General features: G+C 36.6%; 1 protein-coding gene across 4 annotated transcripts; it reads left to right on the top strand.

Annotated features, from left to right (window-relative positions):
- The first annotated feature begins 2,999 nt into the window (after window positions 1-2,999).
- On the top strand, window positions 3,000-11,339 carry LOC137410029 (kinesin-like protein KIF21A). 4 transcript variants are annotated; one of them, XR_010980946.1, is made up of 8 exons: window positions 3,000-3,158; window positions 3,327-3,528; window positions 4,977-5,085; window positions 5,169-5,349; window positions 6,963-7,149; window positions 8,999-9,299; window positions 9,865-10,064; window positions 11,121-11,339. XR_010980946.1 is itself a non-coding variant. In XM_068095642.1 (4 exons), exons 1-4 carry the CDS (start codon window positions 3,448-3,450, stop codon window positions 7,129-7,131), a joined length of 540 nt encoding a protein of 179 aa, XP_067951743.1. In that variant the 5' UTR covers window positions 3,000-3,447; the 3' UTR covers window positions 7,132-7,546. The 4 variants fall into 4 exon arrangements, 2 of the variants coding, with proteins under 2 accessions (XP_067951743.1, XP_067951742.1); XR_010980947.1 differs by having other exon boundaries at window positions 3,000-3,528; window positions 6,963-7,131; XM_068095642.1 differs by lacking the exons at window positions 8,999-9,299; window positions 9,865-10,064; window positions 11,121-11,339 and having other exon boundaries at window positions 3,000-3,528; window positions 6,963-7,546.
- The last annotated feature ends 464 nt before the right edge of the window (window positions 11,340-11,803 follow it).

Here is an 11,803-nt window from a genome sequence, read left to right as displayed (position 1 = left end):
CATATTACAAAATGTGCTCATTACACATACTACCTTACTTGTTAGGATGAGACTAGTTTGACAAAAGCTTTGGATGTCTCCTCTGTTGATGAAAGCAAGTATCTGTTGGAGCACCTTCTCTCACTCGCTCTCACTCAGGGCTTTGCTTGTACTCAGAAAGAATCTCAATTCAAGGAGTTGACTGCTCGCTACGATAAAATGCAGATGGATTCTAGGTTACGGGATCAGCTTTTAGAACAGGTTTTGCAGGATTCCGGGATAACTATACAGTCGCAACAAGAATGTAAGCCGGCCAAATATTCTAAACACTCTACGTTTACTACCATAGTGTTAAGGATTATCAAAGAGAATGTGAAATGTCTTGCAGATGGTTGTAGTTATAAGCTGTGTTACCTTCTCTTGTGTTAAGGTCTACCTGTAGTTATAAGCTGTGGTACCTTCTCTTGTGTTAAGATCTACCTGTAGTTATAAGCTGTGTTACCTTCTCTTGTGTTAAAATCTACCTGTAGTTATAAGCTGTGGTTCACCTTCTCTTGTGTTAAGATCTACCTGTAGTTATAAGCTGTGGTACCTTCTCTTGTGTTAAGATCTTCTCTTGTGTTAAGGTTAATGTGATTGTTTCTATTTGCATCAGTTTACTGGACATTTAATCTTTTTCGAAATTTTTTTAAAGCACTAGTGCAATAAAATGATTATTAAAATACATGACTACGGACATTGCATTAATTCATGTTTGTGAATGCAAGTATAATTTTATAGGGTGAGCTCCAGCAAATCTATCTATGACAGCTACAAGTTCACATACACAGTAAATAGTATTTATAGTAAATAGCTACTATCAGTTTTAGTAGCTTTTAGCTCTCTGTATGACAGGCCTTAACTCACTCTGTATGACAGGCCTTAACTCACTCTGTATGACAGGCCTTAACTCACTCTGTATGACCGGCCTTAACTTACTCTGTATGACAGGCTTTAACTTACTCTGTATGACAGGCTTTAACTTACTCTGTATGACAGCCCTTAACTTGCTCCGTATGGCAGGCCTTAACTTACTCCGTATGACAGGCTTTAACTTACTCTGTATGACAGGCCTTAACTTACTCCGTATGAAAGGCCTTAACTTGCTCCGTATTACAAGCTTTAACTTACTCTGTATGACAGCCCTTAACTTACTCTGTATGACAGGCCTTAACTTACTCTGTATGACAGGCCTTAACTCACTCTGTATGACAGCCCTTAACTTGCTCCGTATGACAGGCTTTAACTTACTCTGTATGACAGCCCTTAACTTACCCTGTATGACAGGCCTTAACTTACTCTGTATGACAGGCCTTAACTTGCTCCGTATGACCGGCCTTGACCTACTTTTTCTGCCTGCAGAGATCTAGAACGGTATAGCTGTGGCACTAGTGGTGATAGTTCTGTGCAAACACTTCCTACTGAAATGGATAACAATTCCGTTTCTTCAATACCTCAGGTAATACTGACCTTTATTGATTTATTGAACAGGCATTTATTATTAATTTCAATAACTCTGCACGCATTGTTCAATCATTGTTAAGTGTCAGTAAGATGCGAATGGATATTTGAATAAATTACAAAGACAATTTGAATCAATGTCGTTGTTTATTTGGCAAAACACAGTTTTGTTAACCTAATAATTATATTACATGTTTTATATAGAATGCTTTTAAGTTGTTGTTTTGTTAAGGCAGAAAAAACTAGCTGGATTCTGTAAAGTCTGACCTTTTTTAACCAATCAATTTATTCTCTCTCAAAACCAACAGTAAAATTTACACAACAAAATTTCCTTAAAAACGCTAATAATAACAACTAATGATAATAAAAAATCTAACAAGAATGTCATGGCCTTTGCCTGGTAAAGGCTAATTCGCACTCGTCCATTTATTTGTCAATGTGACGTGTTATTTTGTGTGTCTAGCCACAACAGCCTCAACTCTTACACATTTTGACACATTTTTTAAATGTAAGTCAGTGGCTGTCATTTGTTGCTTTTCTTCTTAACGCCGCAAAAAACGTAGCGTTCATGTATCTTTTGTAATTAACTTGAAACTTTCAGAGCTACAAACTATTTGATACATTTTACATGATTAACTTATGTTTTAGCTCTGTCACAACTGCTAGTTACATTTTTCTTCGTCAAATAGTATTTGAACATTGTGCTTGACCAACTTATGTAAACTTTGTTGAACGCAAATAATATTGAAAGTTAGCCTATCTATAAATTATTTATCTGTAATTTTTAAAAAAGAATTGAATTCTATGTTGGAGTATTAAATGAGGTGTCTCTAGACTATTGTTCACTTGGGGGCAAAATCTGAGTTTTTCAGAAGTGTTAAAGACCACCAACTAAGGTGAAATCTACAGTTTGTTAACAGTAATGGTATACAACTTGTTAAGTGAGTTATTGCCATAATAAGTCTATGCCATAATAAGCTAAGGCGGGTAAGGTATATCATGTAACAATTAATTCGATAATGTTTTGCTAGACTAACACAAGGAAGAGCAGCTCGCTAGAAGCAGTAAGCGTAGTGTGCAAGTCTAGATTACTTTCATTGATCGCTTACTAGCATCATATTTTGACATATATAACAGCTGCTATATCATATATAACAGCTACTATAACATATATAACAGCTGCTATAACATATATAACAACTGCTATAACATATATAACAACTGCTATAACATATATAACAACTGCTATAACATATATGACAGCTGCTTTCAGTAAATTTCTTTTGCCGCCTTGATCAGTTGATCACCCTTGGTTGATGCAACCGTTTAAAGGTCAAGGCCAAGATTACCCATATAGATACTATTCTACCCAGTATCTATACTAGGTAGAATAGCACCCATATAGATACCGGTACAATTCTACCCATATACGTATAGATACCGGTACTATTCTACCCATATACGTATATACACTGGTAACTATTCTACCCATATACGTATATACACTGGTGCTATTCTACCCATATGAATACTGGTCGAAAGCATTGCTAAAACCTTCATATGCTCATCAGGACTTGATATAATCAGCTGGTTTTTATCATTTCTAATTCTTGTAGAGTCTGACCATCTTCAAGAAGACCTGGCAGAGCTGTCAGGAGAGATTTCACTTAAACAAAGAAGTGTGTTAATAAAAGGGTGACAATTCTGTAACTGGTATAGCCTTAAATTTTAGTATAAAAAAGTTCATGAAAGTGTCTCTCCAAATTTAAATATTCCATTTTGCACTATGAGCTATAATGATTCTCTTGCTCTGCAGGCTGAATTTTATTCTGCTATTTTAATTTCAGCAGAGATAAATCACAGTTGACCACTTCTGAAATAAAAGACGTGCGGTTGACACCCCCATCCTCGCCATCGCTGAGCAGGAGACGCCAGCCACTCCAGGACTCTGACAGTACTAATGTATTCATGAGGCTCACCAACACACAAACTGGCGGCACACAAAATAAAAAGGCGCAGAGCTTTGGCACCGTCAGCAGCTGTGACAAAGTAATGAGGCCCAAGTTTTCAAGTTTAACCCGTTGAACTACTTACGTAATTGTCTTCATGTGTTGACTAACAAATTATGAGCTGGATTTGCATGTATGTGAGTCTATACAGCCTAATACTAACTTACTGTGATACCTCCAACATCATTAAAATCATTCAAAAACAAATATTAACTGAGCATGGAAAAAACATTTCATAATCACGATGATGAACAGTCGCGTGTTTCTAGAGCATTGCTTACTGAGTACTGCTGCAAAAAGTCTCAGACTGAACAAACAGTTGCCCTAATGCCATTCCCCTAAACATATACTATTCGGCTCACGTTGGACTAAATAGGAATATTGCATCTCTTAGAAATTAGAAACTCAGGCTAGAATTAGTGTTGTTAGTCTCAAATAGCAAGAATTAACAAAGAGTGCGCACCAAATCGCAGAGTGGTTTGTTATAACAGATGCGTTTCACTGCCTTGAAGGGGCCAACTCAATTTTGGCGTTATCAGCTCTTAGATAAAAGCCCAATGCGTAAACCTTTTGAATGGCCCTACAATACGTTTTCTGTAGTCTATGATTTTTACCATGCGACAATGTATTGTAAACAACCTCGCTACATCATGTGTCTGGTACACTTGTCTACACACAATCTATACACAATCTAGGCAACTAGTTGGGCAATTGACCTTATGACCTTGTGTATCTTGACTAGAGAGGTGATACTAGCCATGGCATCCTAGGAGTAACTTGTAACTAAGCAAGTGCTTACAAATGTTTGCTTTTCAAACAACACGAGTGATGAGCCAGATGAGCAAACAATAGGCATTCCTAGTCCATAGTAGTCCCATTGTATAACGACTTGGAGAGGTTTATTTATGACGATAATATTGAGTGATGCTGCTCCAAAGTACTCCTATTGTAGCGCGTTGCTTCATGAGCCTCTATTTTGATTGCTATGAGTTGGCAAATCGCTACTCTTCCAACTAGCCCCACTTTTTGCCTTTGGTGTTCTAGTAGCACACCAAACCACGGACTGCAGCACCTCTTCTTTACAAGAAAATAATAATTTTAGGAATCGTTATGATTTTAATGTTAGTTTTTCTAGGCTAAGCGATGCACTCTTTGATATATTAAAATGGCTAGAGAGCATTAAATTAGCATTAGACTAACTACACGATATGCAAGTAAAATAATTATATGTTGAAAGCATAATTTTTATTCCCCATAAGCCTTTAAAACGATTGACGTAAAAAATTTCACTAATAGAACATTGGGGTGAAGATATTTTCGAGTCATCTTTATACCTGCAGTAGATCATTTATAGGAGGTATGATTGGTTTCTGTCTAAGAGCTATGTATGTGTAACCTTATCAAATTGTAATAGCGATGTTGTTACTAGAAGCTCAGCAACATTGTTACTTAAATTTACATGTTTTCATTTGGGTGGGTCTCTTGCAGGTGACAAGCTCCAACCAGAGTCTCATATGTGTAAAGAAGGCAGTTGGTCACACAAAGGCTGTACTATCTATATGTGCCGCCGACAATCTTTTGGTTTCTGGCAGTAAAGGTAAGTGTCAAGTTGACTCTAATCTAACGCACTAACATATTCTAATACCTCATAATTGACCTGCGTTTCCTTTTGTCTCGCAGACTTGACGTGCAAAGTGTGGAACATGTCAATTGGTTCAGAAGTTTTGTGTCTTGGTGGCCACCCTAACTATGTCTCCAAAGTTCGATATTGCGAGGTCAACCGGCTTGTCTACACTGTCTCCAATTCATTTGTCAAAATGTGGGACATCCGAGCTGGAGCTAAATGTATAACAGTGCTCAGGTAAGCCTAGCTCGACTCATACTTACTTGCTTTCAGATGCAATTACATTTATATGGCTACTTGTTACCTTCTCTACCACACATACAGTCAAACTGTCCAACATAAGATATTACAGTTAGTTCCTATCATAACGGTTAGTTCCTATCATAACAGTTAGTTCCTATCGTAATGGGTAGTTCCTATAATAACTGTTAGTTCCTATCGTAACGGTTAGTTCCTATCGTAAAGGTTAGTTCCTATCATAACGGTTAGTTCCAATCGTAACGGTTAGTTGCTATCGTAACGGTTAGTTCCTATTGTAACGGTTAGTTCCCATCGTAACGGTTAGTTCCTATCGTAACGGTTAGTTCCTATTCTTTCGGTTAGTTCCTATCAAAACGGTTAGTTCCTATCATAACCGTTAGTTCCTATCATAACGGTTAGTTCCTATCGTAACGGTTAGTTCCTATCCTTGCGGTTAGTTCTTATGATAACGGTTAGTTCCTATCCTTACGGTTAGTTCCTGTCAAAACGGTTAATTCCTATCCTTACGGTTAGTTCCTATCCTTACGGTTAGTGCCTATCATAACGGTTAGTTCCTATCGTTACGGTTAGTTCTTATCATAACGGTTAGTTCCTATCGTAATGGTTAGTTTCTATCATAACGGTTAGTTCTTATCCTTACGGTTAGTTCCTATCATAATGGGTAGTTCCTATAATAACTGTTAGTTCCAATCGTAACGGTTAGTTCCTATCGTAACGGTTAGTTCCTATCGTAACGGTTAGTTCCCATCGTAACGGTTAGTTCCTATCAAAACGGTTAGTTCCTATCATAACCGTTAGTTCCTATCATAACGGTTAGTTCCTATCGTAACGGTTAGTTCCTATCGTAACGGTTAGTTCCTATCCTTGCGGTTAGTTCTTATGATAACGGTTAGTTCCTATCCTTACGGTTAGTTTCTATCAAAACGGTTAATTCCTATCCTTACGGTTAGTTCCTATCCTTACGGTTAGTGCCTATCATAACGGTTAGTTCCTATCGTTACGGTTAGTTCCTATCATAACGTTTAGTTGCTATCGTAATGGTTAGTTCCTATCGTAACGGTTAGTTCTTATCGTAATGGTTAGTTCCTATCGTAACGGTTAGTTCTTATCCTTACGGTTAGTTCCTATCATAACGGTTAGTTCCTATAATAACTGTTAGTTTTTATCATAACGGTTAGTTCCTATCGTAATGGTGAGTTTCTATCATAACGGTTAGTTCTTATCCTTACGGTTAGTTCCTATCGTAATGGGTAGTTCCTATAATAACTGTTAGTTCCTATCGTAACGGTTAGTTCCCATCGTAAAAGTTAGTTCCAATCGTAACGGTTAGTTCCTATTGTAACGGTTAGTTCCTATCGTAACGGTTAGTTCCCATCGTAACGGTTAGTTCCTATCGTAACGGTTAGTTCCTATCGTAACGGTTAGTTCCTATTCTTACGGTTAGTTCCTATCAAAACGGTTAGTTTCTATCATAACGGTTAGTTCCTATCATAACCGTTAGTTCCTATCATAACGGTTAGTTCCTATTATAGTGAATACTATGCCAACAGAGATGGACACAATGTGAGGTTTTATATCTTATGTTGCAGTTCCTCTGGTCTGGTGCATGACAGTATCCCTGTGGAGCCAGCGTCGAGCAGTCAGGCCATTCTACAACAGGGAGAGCAGCAGATATTTGATATCCAAGTCAGCAGAGATGGTCATAAACTATACACAACTACTGGAACCACCGTTCAGCTCTGGGACCTCAATACATAAGTTGATGCGTTTTTTTCAGTTACGATCCCTAGAATAAAAATCTACATTTGTTAGTTTGTATGTTGTCCATAAATGTAATGTTGTTGCTAAGAATCCCTCTGAGAATGATGGATTTAGTTTGGATGCCGGCTTGTCTTCAATTTCCTTGTAAATATTTGTGTATATTATAGTTTGAGAATTTTCCAGTTAAAAAAAATTGAAGATTACGAAAATTAGAGAATTTTGAGGCACACACTCTCATTGACAGCTATTTCTGTTAAAAGCACTTTAAAAATATTAGTATTAGTAACTGTAGTTACCAAGGTTAACATAATATTTTCTCATTAATTTTTAGTGTTGTTCATCACATAAAATTTGAGATGGAGTGAATGATCAATTTCAGTATATCAGTTTTTCCTGGTAATTACTCAATCCAATCGTGATCCCACTTGATGGCCTGGAGATCAGAGTCGTTATAAAATACGTCAGACCTAGTCATTGCTGCATTTTTGGGCCTATCTGGTTCAGTCTCACCAGATCAATCTGTCAGTACGAAAATATAAAAGTTTGATGATTTTCACCAAGGGGTGTTTGTATTAAATAATCATGATGGGCTTCTTCACCCCTCTATACGACATTTTTATGTTACGATGCCAACACCGGAACAAATTTATTTCGTATGGCAAGGATCTAATGCAAATGTAACAAGCAAAATTATAGATAGGTAAAATAATAAAAAATATGAAAAGGTTTTTATACCACATCCAAGGTGGGATACTTCTCGATATATCTACTAGCTAGTATATTGTACTTACTGTCATTAGAGGTGGGATACTTCTCGATATATCTACTAGCTAGTATATTGTACTTACTGTCATTAGAGGTGGGATACTTCTCGATATATCTACTAGCTAGTATATTGTACTTACTGTCATTAGAGGTGGGATACTTCTCGATATATCTACTAGCTAGTATATTGTACTTACTGTCATTAGAGGTGGGATACTTCTCGATATATCTACTAGCTAGTATATTGTACTTACTGTCATTAGAGGTGGGATACTTCTCGATATATCTACTAGCTAGTATATTGTACTTACTGTCATTAGAGGTGGGATACTTCTCGATATATCTACTAGCTAGTATATTGTACTTACTGTCATTAGAGGTAGGATACTTCTCGATATATCTACTAGCTAGTATATTGTACTTACTGTCATTAGAGGTAGGATACTTCTCGATATATTTACTAGCTAGTATATTGTACTTACTGTCATTAGAGGTAGGATATTTTTCCATATATCTACTAGCTAGTATATAGTACTTACTGCCATTAGAAGTAGTGTACTTCTCCATATATCTACAAGCTAGTATATTGTACTTTCTGCCATTAGAGGTAGGATACTTATCCATATATCTACTAGCTAGTATATAGTACTTACTATTATTAGAGGTTGGTGTATGAATCTTAGAAAATCCACCACAGTTGTAACTCTCTTCTATAGGTGATTTATGTACACAACTATAACCTTCCATAGGTGGTTTATGTACACATCTATAACCATTCATCTATAGGTGGTTTATGTACACAGCTATAACCTTTCTTCTATCAGTAGTTTATGCGCACAACCATAATCTTCTTTCTTTGTATAAGTCCAAGGGTCACTCCTAATGTGTATTTGATCTACCCATGTGGCATTTTGTAACTGACAGTTATTTTTCATTGGTTGTCCGCTTGCATGCACAACATCATTTAACCATATATATATTGTTAACAGCACTTACAACTAAATCTAGCAATTTAGCTTCTGCACCTTTTTGATGACTAATTGCTATATTCATTTAAACTGTCAAGGCTGGTGATCTGTAAAATATTGTACGCTTACAGGCTATCGGCAGTCGGAAAGGTTGCTAGCGGCCACCAAGCACCGATTATTTGCCTTAGTTTATACAACGACTCAAGAGGGAAAGAACAACTCTTAACTGGCTCCAAGGATCATCTAATTAAGGGATTTGATATTTCCAATGAACAAACTTCAAATTATCCAATTCAGGCCAAATTTACTATGGACCCTCCTCACTATGATGGTGTTCAATGTCTCGCGCATCGTCAGGACATCCTTTTTAGTGGTTCTCGGGATATGCGTATCAAAAAATGGAACCTCAGTGAACCCTCTTCTCAACCACAGGTAAAATTGGTGTTTTTACAATACTAGGTGTTGCTCTATTTAATAGCAAAATAAAGGTGATAGTTATTTCCGGTAATGGTCACCAATCAAGATCACCACTTTGTAATAAATATTTTTTATTAGAAGTAATATTTGAGATGAAGTGAATGATTGATATCAGTATATCGGTTTTCCTGGTAATCACTCAATCCAATTGTGATCCTACTTGATGGCCTAGAGATCAGAGTCAATATAAAATATGTCAGACCTAGTCATTGCTGCATTGTTGAGCCCATCTGGTTCAGTCTCACCAGATCAACCTGTCATACGCAAGACATTATGCTGTGTCTCTCACCAATATTTGCAAATGTCTTGTAGGTTTGTTACAATACAGAGACTCGTTTATGATTAAAAGTTTCATATTGCAGGATTGCATTGTTGACTCATTCAAAAGGGACAAGTTGATTCGCCAGTGTTTAATCTTTACCATCTTTAATGCAGTTCACGCCGCTCCTTTCCGCTTAAGTTGAATGTCAATTTCAAACAAACTCCTGGTTCCTCATTCCTCAACTTGCATTGTTTTCAGTCAGTTAATGGCGCCCATAAGGACTGGATCACCGACATGTGCATGCTACCAGATAATGACATATTGCTAAGCTGCTGTCGCTCTGGCACTGTGAAGATTCGGTCAAACGAGACTTGCCAGCAGCTAAATGAAGTGCGTGCTCATTCATTAGCCGTCAACTCTATGGCTACCAACCGCAGCAATCTCTTTACTGCCTCTAGGTAAAGTAGTATATAGTACTTACTGTCACTAGAGGTAGGTAATTGTTCAATATATCTACTAGCTAGTATATCGTACTTACTGCCATTAGAGGCAGGATACTTTTCAGTATATCTACTAGCTAGTAAATAGTACTTACCGTCACCAAAGGTAGGTAATTGTTCACTATATCTACTAGCTAGTATATAGTACTTACTGTCACCAGAGGTAGGTAACTGTTCACTATATCTACTAACTAGTATATAGTACTTACTGTCACCAGAGGTAGGTAACTGTTCACTATATCTACTAACTAGTATATAGTACTTACTGTCACCAGAGGTAGGTAACTGTTCACTATATCTACTAACTAGTATATAGTACTTACTGTCACCAGAGGTAGGTAATTGTTCAATATACAAATTATGTAAGCTTATTGTAAATTTAATGTTACGTCTGTCACCCATGTGTTCTAATGAGACACTTGGCCAATTAGCCAAATAGTATAGATTTACTGGCTTTTCCTTAAATCCAATTAATTCACTGATTACTGTATGTATTCGAGTATAATCACAAAATTTTTTACCCATTTTTAATGATAAATCATGAGTAAGCACAAGTAGTCGCATAGCGTCTTGTTGCCTGATTTACTGAGAACCGTTCGCTTAAGCAATACTAATGATTTTTGTACTGACTGTGTGACTACTTACCTAGTCGATCGGTGTGGCAATACAGATGCCTCAAAAGTGACGTTTTACAAATTGTCTTGCGGTCAAATGATTGCGATGCTACTTTGTCAATTGGGAGCAAAACCGATTGATATTTTTAACGCGACTAGAACCCCTTAAGCATCCAACGTTGTTGATACGTCAAACAAAATCTTAAATAAATGCAATATATTGGGCTGACAGTTTCTTTTATAGTTATTCAATAGCATCATTGTGTGAATTGTGTAAATATGCCAAATGGAGAAGTTGATAACTTTGGTTGGTTGTACCAACATATCTTGTTCTTTGTCCAAGAACTTTTCATGCGCCACGATTTAGCATGTATAACAGACATGGTTCATGCTCTTTCAGTGATTGCACGATAAGGATCTGGTGGATGGACCCACATAAACTATACAGTTCATAGCCAAAGCACAGATTCATTCTCCATATTCTCATATTTTTTGTCTGTATTTATGTAGCTATTTTTGTTTTCTTTACGGTTGATGACTATGCAGGAAAATTATCTTATACATTCCTTTTTTAAATCAATGTTCAAATTGTTTGACCCATGTACTTTGCATGTGTCTATATTCCTAGTGCACATCCGACTATAAACTCTTTCGTGTCAAAGATTATCATGATGTTACATCATATCCATCGATGCAATTATTCTTCTCTTCTCGTCGATATTTATTTTAACCTTTTAAACACTTTGTCTGTTTTAACTGGCCGTAGATTTTCGAAATGCGCATTTATTTTTGGTGCAATAGGCTTTATTGTATTCAATCTTGTTCGTTGAAATTATCTAAAAAATAAACTAACTTTAAGAGTAATGGAGCTGTCTTATGTATCAACACGAATCCTTTTACTTTGCTCTAATTTTGTAAGGTACCTACATATGTTTATCATAACAACATTGGCTCACAGCTAGTCTAATTTTATTAAAACTATACAATAACATCAATAGTTGAGTGTTTCATTGTTGAGCTGCATGCGTTTGCATCCTCGGTCCAATAAAAGCATGCATTTATAGATATGATAATTCACCTTAA

This window comes from Watersipora subatra, unplaced genomic scaffold, assembly GCF_963576615.1.
Source record: "Watersipora subatra unplaced genomic scaffold, tzWatSuba1.1 SCAFFOLD_145, whole genome shotgun sequence".
In the NCBI taxonomy this organism is placed as follows: Eukaryota; Metazoa; Bryozoa; class Gymnolaemata; order Cheilostomatida; family Watersiporidae; genus Watersipora; species Watersipora subatra.
This window is presented reverse-complemented; position numbering and strand designations above follow the sequence as displayed.

What these genes read in the sequence shown, in the direction of transcription:
- LOC137410029 (XM_068095641.1), top strand. Translation starts at nt 7,070, where the DNA reads ATGGTCATAAACTATACACAACTACTGGAACCACCGTTCAGCTCTGGG. An exon ending in AACCCTCTTCTCAACCACAG is followed by an intron (nt 9,300 to 9,864) that starts GTAAAATTGGTG and finishes CATTGTTTTCAG; the next exon opens with TCAGTTAATGGCGCCCATAA. An exon ending in AATCTCTTTACTGCCTCTAG is followed by an intron (nt 10,065 to 11,120) that starts GTAAAGTAGTAT and finishes ATGCTCTTTCAG; the next exon opens with TGATTGCACGATAAGGATCT.